Here is a 15,192-nt window from a genome sequence, read left to right on the forward strand (position 1 = left end):
GAGATTGTTCTTTAGAAAGGATGCTAGCAAAATGGACTAGATGCAGGAACCAAGTGCACAAGATTTTTAGTTTGAGATACTAAGGGACCAATAATGATCTAAGAAGCAACCCAACGGAGAAACGTGCAAGGCTATTGATAATCATAAAAGCATTTGGGTACTATTATGAAATGCACTATTGTAAAAATGAGGTTTAAAGCCAATTAAAGTTCATCTTGTTCTGTGTGGAATACATATTGCTCATAGTGGTAGTACAGAAAGCAATCAAGCAAATGCATTGTGCAAGACCAGGGTAAAATGGGTGGTAAGCATGTATAGCAGGCTTCCTCAAACTCAGCCCTCCAGAGGTTTTTGGCCTACAACTCCCATGATCCTTAGCTACCAGGACCAGTGGTCAGGGATGATGAGAACTGTAGCCTCAAAACATCTGGAGGGCCAAGTTTGAGGACGCCTGATGTATAGTGTGCTGTGAAGTGTAATAGTTATTTGAGATTCCATTTTTTAAAAAATGTTTTAAAAAATATTTTTATTCCAATATTTTTTCATGGTTTTTTTAAATTTAACTTGTGCACCACATTGGGTGCCATTTTTATGGCAGAGAATATGGCCAAAAAGAACTCCACATAAGTGATCTTCCAATAAATTGAATGTTCCTCATGTGAAATTCAACAAAGCATACATCCCATCAACATCTTTTTCTCCTAACAATTGAAGAGAGTAAGAAAAACAAATATGACCCACAAAAATAAAGGGAAAACTAATTCCCATGAAATACTGGGCTAAGCAGCTACAGTGCTTCAGTACATTATACAGTCTGCATTTGCAATGATGAATGAGGTACCATTACAAATACGTACCTACAACACAACTACTTAGCCAGATGCTTCTCGCTGGCATCTTCACTACAGCATTTAAAATTGTCCATCAGCACATATATTACAGAAACTCATCTGCTCCCACAACCCAATGCTGCTTTAACTAATTGAAAACATTATAAATCTAATATTAAGTTATGCTACAGTTAGCATGAAGGAGTTAACCTGGTGTAGCCTGTTAAAGAGGCTTCAGAACAAAAATTATAAACAAATATTCAGTATGCAAGGAAAGCATGTATTAGGGCAAATCAAACAGAAATAGGCATACACGTTTGTGTGGATTAGTGCCCGACTACTTAATAGAAACAATTGGCCAGCTCAGAAACAGAAAAATAACCACACAGTTATTTATGTGGACAAATATTTAGAGCAAAACAGCTTGGGTTTCTAGGTTCTCTTTAGAAAATGACTTTTGTTCAGTTTTAGAGTGCAAGCCAACTGTAATGGCGCCTTAGGTGGTCTCCTGTTTCCCTTGGGAAACACTTAAAACAAAGCAAGGTACCACTCAAATAGGTAAGAATGCTGATGCCAATATTTTAGCAGATATACAACTGCTTTTTCAGCACATGGTCTGTTGTGACATAAAATTAGGTGCATTAATATAATGACAACAGTAGTGACTAACCTAAAACTAGAATCGCAGATACTGACAGACTGAAAATGATCAAAGAATACTGTAAGCTCAGTATTGCCAGTGGCTGCTCCAGACAGAGACTTTTAGTAGTGTTAACCACTGAAGCATTCGGGGATTGGTTCTACAAAGTTACAGAAATTAAAAGGAATATAGAGATAACTGTGTGTAGCTAAGGTTTTTCTTCTAAATGATAAAAACACCACACTTTGAATATAAAACGGTCATTTTGCAACGTAAAATCAGAGTTGGAAGGGACCTTGAAGGACATCCAATCCAAACCCCTGCTCAGTGCAGGGTGTGAATTCAGGATGAGACTCTAGCATCCATGGCAAATGCCTATCCACTGAAGGACAGCCATCATCCTCAAGGCAGCCTGCTGCACTGTTGAACAGCTCTTATTGCTTAATAGTAACAAAGCATTCACAGAGCTCTCTGTGAGCATTCCAAACAGTGCCAATGTATTAGGAAAGCCAGTTCAGCATAGTTGATAAAGGGCAAGACTTGGATTGGAGAGACCTAGGTTCAAATCCCACCTAAGCAATGATGCCCACTGGGTCATCTTATGGGTTAGTTAGGCAAATAGTCTTAATGGGCTATAAAAAGCTTCCTCTATAATTTATCATTACAACCTTAAATTAAATGAGTATTATCCTCATACTGCAGGTAGGGGTTGAAGATGAGAGACAGCAGCTTAATGGAAGCCCTAGTCTTATGCTAAGATGATTAGATCGCACTCTTTACCACTACACTAACATTCTACATTCTCATGTGCTTCAGTTCTAATTCTTAAAATATGATTACCATCTTGCAGCCAATAATATAAAAATACAGTATTTACTTGAATGAAGAGCACACTTTTTTGGCCAAATTATGTTGCAAAATTTAGGGTGGGAATTAGATTTGATGGCACCAACAAATACTTTTTTGGCTTCAAGGTTTTGAAAACTTCAAGGTACGCATTAGATTAGATGGCGCATTAGATTCGCATAAATATGGTACACTGGCCTGCTGTTCCCATACTAGGATAACAAACAATATACCTCAACATTTTCTCTTTCCTTTGCAATATGTTTTTAAACACACACAACCCTGGGGACTCATGAAGGATATCAGCTGAACTCTAAGTAATATTTACAACTATAAGTATGCCACACAACCATTAATGAGACCTGGCTGCATGTTTTGTATTGGGCTATCAATGCCAGACTACAAGTCACCAATTTCTATTTTTTGTTCAGTGAAGCTGTTTTGCTCTTTCAATTTAATTACTTCTTGGGCCAAAAACAAGCCCATATTAACACATTTAACAGGTTATTTGATTACAATACACAGAACACAAGGTTTAAAAATACCTTCACAAATATTTATTGTTGGGTATTCTTCAGCACTGTTAGTTACCTTAAAATGAATTTTGCATGAAACATTGTATGCTATGATTTTCTTGTTCTCAAATCCACCACTCTTTCCCCCCCTTTCTCTGCCTGAACTACTTCAAAATATTAGTAGTCATTATTTTGGAAACTGACACAGAGGTTCTTTTAAAAATGCTTCAATTTGGCCAGAACAATGTTTAGTTTTGCTTTCCTCTCAAAAAATGAAAGGAATATTTTGGAGTAGGTCAACCATAGAAAGTTCATGCAAAGGTTTACCACCCTTTACCTCCTGATACACATTCTCTATAACAAGAAAGCAATCTATAAATGAAAAAGCGGCATTGTAAACCATGATTCTTGTCTTAAAATGGCAGATAATCAGCAAAGCGACGCTTGTTAGTGAAATGCGTCGCCAGGTCACACTTCTTACCTGTCATTGTACACTGGTAGTGAGAAACCATTGTTGGGGTGAAGGCTAAAAAAGAAAAAATTAGGGAAAGCAAACTGAATAACAAAACAAATGTGTGTACATATACTTGTGTGTAAATAGTTACAGATATACATACTATATGTGTAAACAAGAGTGTGTGCTTATAAAGCTGGCACATTCTATGAGATAATCACACAGGGATAGAGGTGACACTTTGTAGGAAGGGAACAGATTTCTTTTCTGCTATGCTTAAAAGTAGATTTATTCTATCTTATCCTTAACTTTGCACAATCACAAGAGAAGGGGTTACTTCATTGAAAGTAAATTTTAAAAGTGTAGGTTGGCTGAAATTTTATGAGGTGTGCATGTTAAGCAGTCTAGCCTCTGAAGATAAATAATCTCTACATTTGTTGCTCCTACAACTTGCATTGGTACCCCATTTCCCTATTATTGATTTCTACCTTTTGATGGGTGGGAGGGCCAGGTATAACTAAGAATGAAAGTGAGCATTCTTTCAGCAGATACTTAAATAAAATCAAACCTTGTAGCTTCCAAGCCTTCCGTTGTTCTTCTTTGGCAATTTGTTCCATATCTTTGTCGTATATGTAATCTTGACACATAAAGCAGTATATACCCCCATACAAAAGGTCTATGGCTGCAGAAACATAAGGTGGTTGGGAAGGGGGTTGGAGAGAGAAACACACAAAAATTTAAAATTGTAGGCATTGGTTTCCATAATAGCATCTACACACATATCCCCTGACCTCAAAAGGGGGACGAAAGAACAAAAATACCAAGTGTTATTATGTCACATGACACTTTTACGCCAACAACCTTTTCTACAAACAAGTATTCTCAGACAAATTAAGGAATGAACATTTAAAATAGATTTCTCAGATTCTCCTGGTAGTTAACATTATTCATTGCCATGGACTCTCAGATTTGAACTCAACATGGACAACATGATAAAAATTACTTCTTTTCAAATATAAATACAGGCAAATCTCTAATAAGGACTAAGATACAGAAAACAAACAGCTTGCAAATAAAAAAGGCAGTCCACTAGTGTTATATAAAAAATATGAAATATGTTCAGTTATAGAAAGCTGCATCAAAGCTAGGCTAGTAACAGAATTACTGTATTTCTTCTGCCTGAGAGACTGAAGTGGGCAAAAATCTATATCCCAAAGCATTTTTTTTCTAAGATGAACATCAGCACATTCCTCTCAATATTTTAAGGGTTCTCAATTTGGTAAATAAATCACAAATCACATCTATCTCCATTGACTGAAGTGTAAAAAACACAGATTCATTATTTTCCAGAGTTGCCATGGTGCAAAAACATGGATCCAAGCCACTTATCCATTAAATCTTATGTCACATGTGTCAACAGACGTATTCTGCAATTTGCTGGTGGTTTTGCTGTTATCCTATGTAAAATTTAAGAGAATCTATGAGCACCCATGCCTTGAATCAATATTTTTATGGTGCTGACAAGCACTACTTCGGTGATTTTTACTGTATAGTCCATCACTGTTAGGGGTAGTGGTTTGGGGTGGGAAACTCATGTAAAATCAAGAAAATTCAAGAAGATCCGTTTTAATTTTACTGGATATGATTTTCATCCAGACACTGTGGAAAAGCAAATAATTTGTGCAAATGTGTGCTCTCTCTCTCTCAGTCTGGGTCATCCCCAGTGCTTCCTACCCCGCCCTATAAAAAGCTTTATTCAAAATAGTGGTTTGTATGACCTACTAAGGAAGATTAACAATACAATTAAATTCAAAACAGTAACAACTGCACATTTGTTCAAAGTCTAACTTAAAATCTTTAATTTAATTAAATCAACAAAATTAATGAACTTGATCCAGCGATACCAGCTTCTCAAAGTCTGGTAGTCATTTACACCTTCAGCACCCCTGCCACACCATCTTAGCGCCCCCATTTTGAGTAACTGGACATGAGAAGGAGTGATTAATGCATATCAGTTCAGCAGACTTAGTCTGTGACTCATCAATCTGTTGGTGTTCCTTGCTGGGTTTTACGTCTTGAATTGCTGAGTTTATTTGGAGCAACGGAATTTTTTTGTACTTGATTGTATCTGTATCTGCAAAAGCCTAAAAACTATGTCCAGAACTGTTTTACTGATCTTCTGATACAGAAAACTATTTGGACCTTAAGCTCCTTCCTTGTGGTGAATGGTACTGGGAGCAACTTCCTCTGTGAATCATATCCGATTCTCAACAATATTTTGCTATCTCAATCTTCAAACAGCTCTTGAAGTCATACACTTCTTTAGTGTTCTTATATGAACTTCAAAACCTACAGGGCATTCTTATACAAAACAGATTCAATCTAATTAATCAGCTGGTTTTTATCTGCTAATACTTACTTCTTGCTGAAAATGGAGGTTCCAAAGTTGCCCTCTAAAGATGCACTGAACTCCAAAAACAGAGCCAAATCAGTTTCTTCCCAATAAAGACAACGTAAGCTATTTACATTTTTTACAGATATTATATACACAAATCCATTAAGAAATTTCAGTTCAGACTGATGTAAGACACATAAAAAAATTTCTTGCATCAGTTCCACATCCTAATTTGGCTTAGATTGGTGCCACACTGACCCATAAAAGATGAGAACCAGGATTTCAAACCTCCCACGGGTTCAGGTGGCTGCCAGTGTGTTCTGTCTCATTTTACAGATAAATGCCCTATTTCTCAGCTGATAATTAAGTTGACAGGGATAAAAACAGATACAGTGGTATCTCGGTCTACAAACAGCCCTGTAAACGAACTATTCGGTATATGAACTCTGCAAAACCGGAAGTAGGTGTTCCAGTTAGCGAACTTTACCTCGGTCAACAAACAGAAGCCGAACGGTGGAAGGGCACCGGCAGCGGGAGGCCTCATTAGGGAAAGCATGCCTTGCTTTAAGAACGGCTTTGGTTTAAGAACAGACTTCCGGAATGGATTAAGTTCGTAAACCGAGGTACCACTGTATCTAATTCACACATGCCAGAGGTACAGTAAGCCTCCTCCATCAGAAGAAACCAGGTTGACTTGAATGCAAAGCCTGTATGTGACAAGAGCTAAATGAACCTCAAGTCCAAGCTATTATAACCTCCTTTTTTCTCATCTTGTTTTGAAATAGAATGTGAACCACAAATATCCAATTTCAAATCTTCAGGTATAGCAGCCCTGAATTCTGAAGGACTTAATGTATGCGAAGGTTCAGAGCAGTATCTGAAAATATCTTAAATTAGATTTCCCAAAGCACGTTTTGAGAAAAGCTGTTCTTCCAACAAAGCCAATACACTGTGTTTCAACGGTGGCCAGATACCTTTCATAAACTTTATCTTTAAAATAGACCATTGAAAGAAGTACCACTACAGGCATTCCAAGTGTGCACTGCTGTTGCTTCTAAACATTAGAAATCATTGTAAGTCTAACCAAAGTAAGTTAGGGATATTATGTATCTTAATCTTAAAAGATGACTATAGTAACTAACCTACAAACTAAGGTTCCTATTCCTACCCTTCTTGCTTATTATCAGTGTAGATTAAAAAAATAAAATGCCAATTTTAACTGTTACATAGACTATGGTACTTGCTTATATAACAGTTACATACAAATTAACTGTTGCCATAGCAATAGGGTGGGTGGATGTTAGGAGCCTCATAAAGTGATATCTGAATGTTATATTTTAAAATAGTCAGATATTTTCAAGTGAATTATCATAGCCCTTTATATATACCATATACAACTTTATATTAAATCAAGGAAACCTCTGCAATTAGTTTAAATTTAAAAACAGAAGTCAATTACAAAGTCCTCCAATATGTTATATGCAGTATGTGGAGATTTGAAGAAAAAATTGGATATTTATGGCTCTCATTTTATTATAATCCTGCCTCATGAAGAATTTTCAAAACAAGTTGGAACAAAACAAGATGGAAAGGTGGAACAAAGGCTGTTTTTTAGCTTGCAATTACTTTAACTTCTTTCATTAAGACCTATTTAGTACTCAATATCTCTGAATTGACACCAATTTTGCAAGATGATTTTACCCAAGTACATTTAGGGACTAGGGGGCCAAGGCCTTCATCAAGCCTTAGAAACCTTTTTCATTAGCAGTACATGTGACAAGACAGCTTTGCTAACAGATTCCCTGGAAGCAATCAGTGAGATGGCATCTCAAAATACCCTTTCCCGTCTAACTTTGAGGCTCATGATACACATTGCCAAGTGAATCACTAACAAACTGCACCTGTACATTCCCTCTCATCTGCTCTCACACATCGCTGTACCTGCAGCTATTATCCCAGCCACTTATTGGCCAAGACTAGCAACATGAATTTCCTCATGCCTCAGCTCCTCTCTCAGAATTAACAGCCAATATTTTGGTTGGCTGCCCCACTTCTATAACAATGTGCACTGTAATGTCCAACTTTTTTTTCCCAAATAAGCAGTAAAAGGTAAATGGACCCCTGACCATTAGGTCCAGTTGTGGACGACTCTGGGGTTGCGGTGCTCATCTCGCTTTACTGGCCGAGCGAGCTGGCGTACAGCTTCCGGGTCATGAGGCCAGCATAACTAAGCCACTTCTGGTGAACCAGAGCAGCACACGGAAACGCCGTTTACCTTCCTGCCGGAGCGGCACCCATTTATCTACTTGCACTTTGACGTGCTTTCGAACTGCTAGGTTGGCAGGAGCAGGGACTGAGCAATGGGAGCTCACCCCGTTGCGGGGATTCGAACCGCCGACCTTCTGATCGGCAAGCCCTAGGCTCTGTGGTTTAACCCACAACGCCACCCGTGTCCCCAAATAAGGGGTAGGGGTCCAGATTTTCAAAATGACTATAGTGCCTCCGGCAAGACAGATTTTTGCAAGGCTTACATGCACACATTCTCTAGACAATGTAATATAAGCTCCTGTGGTAGGATATATAGAAGCCAAGGACACAGCAGAAAAGATCCTGCACATTATGGGTGTGAACTCCAAACAAGCACATACTGGTTCTTTTCTACTTTATGTTCTTCTGTATATTCTGTTCTACCCTCTTACAAAGAGGGCAAGAATTTGAACTTCATCCTTCCCCCTAGGAACTGACTTTTGTTTCTCCCTTATTGTAAGTACTCCATTGTAGGATGGCCCCCACAATTTTCTATATATGGGGTGTTTTTACTAAAAAAAGTTTTACCAACTTTGGCTCCATCCCTCCAGCAAAAATCCTGGCTGTGCCCTTGCTAGGATGTTTCATAGTTGGCAGGGATTTGAACCTGGATTTGCGACATCCAGTCACTGAACCACACTGGCTTTCCAACAGAGCAAAGTGCTACTGTGGTAGGACATCTAACCATTTGGTGTCAAACACAGTCACAGATGATGGTGGATCTGAAATAGGAATGAAGTTTCCTCGGGATTCAGGATTCGGTTGTTGAAAACTGCCTTAACTGTCTTGCATTCTGGCAGAAGAGTTCATCTATCTATCTATCATCTATCTATCTATCTATCATCTATCTATCTATCTATCTATCTATCTATCTATCTATCTATCAACTGTATACTGCCCTTCACAACATAAAAATACAAAATGAAAACACAAAATGCACAACAAAAACAAAACGAACCATTAACTCCCCTCTCTCACACACACATTTAAAAAGCCCTAGAATCTGCCACATGCCGGTTGAAGAGTAACATTTTTGTCTGGTGCCTAAAGATATGTAATGAAGGTGCCATGCAGGCCTCCTCGAGGAGAGCATTTCACTGCACGTAAGGCCCGTTCCCACACTGCCACCCTCCAGACCTTACGTGGGGAAGGCGCCCAAGGAAGGGCCTCAGATGACCACAGGGTCCGGGTTGGTTCATATTTGTGTCCATTTTCCTTTTCGCACAAAAAATCCAAAAGGGGTTCCCAATTCAATGTCAGCAATAGTTTTTCTCTAATTAAAAGTATCAACTTTGCCTCCAACAATTTCAGAAACCATGCCTCCATATTAAATGGTAAATGTTTCCCTCTTGGCACATATGAGAGTCTCTCCACTGTGATCAAATGTTGAGATAATATTCCATAATTCTTTTGTATCCATTTGTTCACACCCAGTTCTGTCTCTTCAATTCCCATTTCCTGTTATATCTGCCATGCTTTCTCCATGTTATCTATTAATGACCCATTTGTGGTCCTTCCATTCTTTTTCTGAAATCCCCCCCCCCCGAGATTTAATAGCTTTATCCTCTGGGATTACTCTAAATTGTATATGGAACCCTTTCTCTCTCTCAATTCCATCAATGTCAGATTATCCAGATCTTTCTCCATCCATAACTTCATAGTTATGCATAGTGGGTTCTTCAATTTCATCAGTTGTCCCTTCTAGTTTTGCCATAGTTTCAGCTCTCAGTCCTGCCAGTTCCTTGTCATCTAAAGCCTCTATGTCATATCTGATTCCATTTTCCATTTCATTCATCTCTGGTTTAATTTCATTCCTCACTTCATTGACTGTTCTTTTAGTCTTGTCAATTTTTTATCTATTCCCCCCCAAGCCTATATTGTTTCATTGAGAGACATTGTTTGCTCTGTCATCATCTGCTTAAGAACATCCACAGTAAGCAAGGACCCTGAAGATCTCCTATTTTCTACCTCTTTTCCCCCCTTCTGCCTTTTTTTTCTTATTTTTTTCTTATTCTGAATGGGGAGGCTATTTTCCTGCTTCACTGAAGTTATTAGGGCTTCTGTCCCTTAATGGCTTCCATCACTTCAGCAGCATCACAAGGTTAATTCCATTTCCATGGATATAGTGTCAGTTGGCAAACTAACTTTCAATTTCTTAAACACACTTTCTTCAAATAAAAAATGAAAATGAAAAATAATCCACTTAAAGCTTCACAGAGATTCCCCTTGTCCATTTAAAACTTTCTCATTTCACACCATAAATCCAGCTTTTTGTCACTTTTACTCAATGCCATAAGCAGTAGCTTTCTTTCCTTCTCCTTCTTTTATTATGGAAAGCAGTTAACTCACCAGGTGGCGATTCTTACTAACGGACGCAGAAACTCTTTTAGGTTGTAAGTTATCCTGTTCCAAAGATGATTAAGAAAGTGATGCATTTGCAGTCGCAGTGCCCATATTAGGGCTGCAGGGTGGTTTGGGTAAGATGGTGGCTTCCAGGCACTGAACCCACAGGGCAGGAAAACAACCCTCCAACAGTCTCTCTAAAGTGCGAAGAGCAAATTTTCAAGCAAACAAGAGGGGCAATCCCTTCATTTCAACTTCTTTGTGGAAGTGAAAGCTGACAGCAAAACTTGTATCTGGCTATCATCAAACACCATGCTGCTATCTCCATTGGGAGCCAACAAAAAACCTTCCGTCTGCCATGGTCCCTCCCCCAGAAAAATGTACCTAACCATTTATAATCACCCCAGGAGTCGCTCCACCAAGAATGAATCAGAAACAGCAGCAACAATTCATCAGTCTGAACAGAAAGATTTAAAGCCATCCTGTGAAAGATGGCAAGTGACTAAGTCCTACCAGGCATGCAGAGGCAAAGAGGTACATAAGAAACGTATCTGTGACTGGTCTTCTGGGATCAGACAGGTAGCTACCAAGGGACCTGGAGAAAGGCATTCCTTTGTGATCAAGAGTCCACAGGTTAACAAATGGATGCCTAAAGTCCTTCAAATTTCTTGATGTCAGTGCACTTCTTTGGGAGGAGGGTCACCTACATCAGAACCAACTCTTTCCAAGTGAGCAATACAAACCTGATTAAAAGGTATTTGAAAAAGAAGAGGTCTGCAGTGTCAGTCTCCACAGAAAGAAACAGGAGGTGTTTAAAGATCACAATACTGCCTTGTCCATAATACTGATTGCTGCAGACTTTCAGTTCCTCTGGAAAATGTAACATAGTACCCTCCCCCCCCAAAAAAAAGTTGAACTAATTTATGATTTCTGCTTCTCTCAGCCATCTATGGTTCCAGATGCACCCAGAAACTCATTATTTGCTTATTTACAAATGTGTATGTTAACTACACTGGAATATCCACTTTCACCCTCCCATATAATAGAATTGATCTAACTATGGCTCAGAAATTAAGCACAGATGCACAAGTCACTGTATTTACAAAAACAACATGCATCTTGGCAGCAGCTCTTATATAGGTCTTGCGGCACTTTGCAGTCTATGTAGAGAAAAAGGAAGAGAAAGAAAACATGAACCTCCTGCAGAATTTCATCTCAGTTGGTTATTTTTAATGACTAATTCACCTTGACTACATTCAAAGTAAAATACCCTGTTATTAGTTTTTGTTGTCTCTTATCCCATTTAGCCATTATGGGCAGTTCATAGGACAATTACTATGGAGCTGAAACTAACAGGAGCCAGTTCTATTGTTTCTAACTCTTGAGTCGAAAGCTATTCTATTCTGTTTTTCAACCTAGCCCGGCAGTTCTCCAGGGTCTTGGAGAGAAGCCTCTCACACCACTTACTATTTTGGAGATAGCAGGGACTGAATTAGAGACCTTCTGCATGCAAAGCATGAGGATTCCATACTCCCATTTTGATCCTAATTTATGATATTTTCTGCATAGCAAATCCGGTACACAGTAAACCCGGCTCAAGGAGCACTCCAGTTGTCCACCATCACTGAATAAGTAGCAGGTGGCTGGAGTGGAGACCATCTTTTCAGTCCTATCAAACATGCATTCCTTCTCAGAAAACAAAGATCTTGCCTCTATCTGCTATGCCTTTGAAAATCCAAGGAATTAATATTGCAGTGTGGTCCTGCATGCCAAGGGCTACAAAATGAGACTCACAAAGAAGAAGACTGCCACAGGCTGGGGTCTCCACTGTAGAATACAGAAGCCTATAATTACCTTGTCAGCAACTTGGTTTCTTTTTTCAATCAGGAGTCGTATTTTGAACTGATCAAGGGCTTGGGGATGGACTAGCTCCACCCACCAACTCACCTCCTTCAAAGCATATGCACCAGTAAACGGCACCAAGTTCTTTCTGCCCAGGAGGAACAGTAACAGATGCTTTGGCACAGTTCTTCCTATATGCACCTCCGTTCTGACTTATACACACAGGACAAATTTAGGTTGCTTTTAAAGGCCATAGAAATCAAGGTGTTAGAGAATTCTAACTATATCTCCGTTTTGGAGAAAAGTAGTGAGATGCATAATACTGAATGAGAAGGGAAACTTGTCCTCAAGCTCAGGGGTTACACGCTGTGGGTGGATTTCACCCCTAGTACATGCAAATGCATCATTCTGCAGCATATATGTAGCTGCTTCTGCTAAAGCTTCACAATTTGTTATCTGGAGCTTCAGGTTCTGCTTGTCTCCATGGAGACTGATGTAAGCTCAGCAAAGTCACCAAGTGCTTCAAAAATAATTTCAGTTCATTTTGAGATGTGTATGCATGTAACATGTTTTTTTTGGGGGGTGATCAAATGGCATTCCAATGGTGTTGTTTCAGGCACTGCTGTAAAGAATATTTTCATCTGACATTTCAGGGCTAGCACACATTAAAAGAGAGTTTCCCCACTCATAACCTTGGCAAGAAGGAATTTTTAGAATAAGTTTTAAGACTTATATGCACTCTAAATTTAAGCACAGAAGATTTAAACCATATTACTACCATATACGGTAGATCCCAGACAATTAATTGTAGCAATTAATTAGACCACACACTTTATCTCTCATTCTCTCCCATTTTTCTTAAGGTTTTCTTAAGCTAATGGCCAGTTCCCATTGGATTGCTTCCTTTACCTCCAATAATCCTCTCCCCCCAAAAAGTTACAGATATGTCACTCTTATTCTACTTGGTTGCAGATCTAAGCATCCCCACACTTTGCTGCTGTATGCTGGCACCACCAATTTGTAAAGCAACTAAATAATCATTACATTTTAAAAAAGTATTTCTTCAAAAAAAAAACCCTGCAGGTGGCAAGGACCATCTTAAGAGGCACTCACCCCTCACTCTCACACAAGAAGGAATGCCTTTTCCAAGATGTATGTCTGCTGTGATATACAATATCTTTTTTAAAAGTATGCTTCCTTTCTTCAAAACTTCTGTTAATGATATGTAAATTTATGCTAATTTAAAATGAACTTAAACTTATTCAAGTAAGATTTCTCTGATCATGCAATAGCCTCATTTTTCTCACACTGAAACCCACATGTTACCCTCAGAGTATAGGTCAAGAAGGTGAGCCACTGGCTAATGGGCCTGCAAGATCCCATTTAAGGTAACAGCAGCACTGTAAAAAATAATAATCATGAAACAACACTGGGAACCCGTTCCCCGAGCATTCCCAAAACTGGTAGGTGCACTCTGGTCTGCCTGCTCCTAATTCCTGCAACTGAAAAAACTCCTTAGCTGGTGAAAAGAATCACACACATAACTTTTAAGAATTCTGGCCCTCCTATTATGGTTTCATTGTGACAACTCCCATGCTATTTTCCAAGCCACTACAAGTTGACTGCATTTGATATATATGAAGCTCCCGTTATACTGGATCCGATCATGCTCTTTCTAGACCAGTATGTAGAACATAAGAAGCTGCCTTATAGCAAGTCAGACACTTAAGTCCATCTAGTTCAGCACTGGCTGGTAGCAGCTGTTCAGGGTTTCTGACAGGGCCTCTCCCAATCCTCCCTGGAGATGCCAGGGACTGAACCAAGGACCTTCTGTATGCAAAGCAAATCCTCTACTGCTGAGCTATGGTCCTTTCCCAATATTTTCCTGTATTCTCTAACTGGCAGTAGCTCTTAGGGGTCTCAAGAAAGAGGACTGCAACCAAGCAATTGGTCCCAGCTAATTTGGATTTGTCCTTGAGAATATCTCAGTTGGTGCCTGGATCACTAGGAGTTCCTTCAGTATCAAAAGTTTGAAAACTAATGTACTTTAGAAAGGATACGGCATGCATGCAACCATGCACAAAATGTGGGCAAAATGTTTGACTTTATGCATTGATAATTACCGTATTTTTCCCTCTATAACACGCAGATTTTTTCTCCTAAAAAGGAAGGGGAAATGTCTGTGCGTGTTATTGAGCGAATGTGTGGTCCCTGGAGCCAAATGGCAAAAAAAATCAGGCAAAAATCAAATCGCGCGTCTCGGAGAAGGGAAACCTGAAAAGAGGAAGTGGCTGCTTTCCTGCATTCTGCCTCAGGGTCTTACTGCCCACCCTCCTCTGTTTCCTTGCTGTGTTTGCTCAAACGGAACAAAGAGCAGGGAAAGCCCCTCCCCTCCAGGCAAGCAGAGTGTCGTCTCTGTGCTCCGGTGCTGCTGAAAACATGCAGGAGGGAGGGAGGGAGAGAGAGAGAGAGAGAGAGAGAGAGAGAGAGAGAGAGAGAGAGAGAGAGAGCTGGCTGGCTTGGGTGGGTAGGTGAGGGAAAACTTTTGCCTTCCTTTCCTCCCTCCCGTTATACCCCTCTCCTGCATTCTTAGCCAGCTGCTTCTCTGCACACCCCTCTCGTGCTCCTTGTCCATTCTGTATTTTTCCTTCCTTCCCCACTTAAAATGTGGTTAAAAAGCATGGATCCACATGGATCCTCAGGATCTTTGCATTGGGTCACCCCAAATTCACCATCAGATCACATAGCATGTCCATGGCTACAGCCTGCCCCCCCCCCAAATCACGCACCCACTGTTGCCTGGGGCTGCAATGGTGCAAAAACGTGGTTACAAAACATGGATCCTCAGGATCTTTGCATTGGGTCACCCCAAATTCACCATCAGAGCACATAGCATGTCCATGGCTACAGCCTGCCCCCCCCAAAATCACACACCCACTGTTGCCTGGGGCTGCAATGGTGCAAAAACGTGGTTACAAAGCATGGATCCACAGGGATTCTCAGGATTTTTGCATTGGGTC

General features: G+C 39.7%; 1 protein-coding gene across 3 annotated transcripts in view; it reads right to left on the reverse strand.

The window, feature by feature from the left end:
• The window catches only part of USP22 (ubiquitin specific peptidase 22), a 104,854-nt gene that overhangs the window by 59,315 nt on the left and 30,347 nt on the right, over positions 1 to 15,192 (reverse strand). For 2 of the 3 annotated variants that reach the window (XM_083585748.1, XM_083585750.1), the window contains 2 exons: positions 3,854 to 3,967; positions 3,313 to 3,357 (listed from right to left, as the gene is read on the reverse strand). In XM_083585748.1, coding sequence (XP_083441874.1) covers positions 3,313 to 3,357; positions 3,854 to 3,967 — 159 coding nt within the window. The remainder of the gene's footprint in view (positions 1 to 3,312; positions 3,358 to 3,853; positions 3,968 to 15,192) is intronic. The other variant, XM_083585749.1, reaches the window with a different exon arrangement.

This window comes from Podarcis filfolensis (assembly GCF_964270895.1).
Source record: "Podarcis filfolensis genome assembly, chromosome: 14".
Classification (NCBI taxonomy): Eukaryota; Metazoa; Chordata; class Lepidosauria; order Squamata; family Lacertidae; genus Podarcis; species Podarcis filfolensis.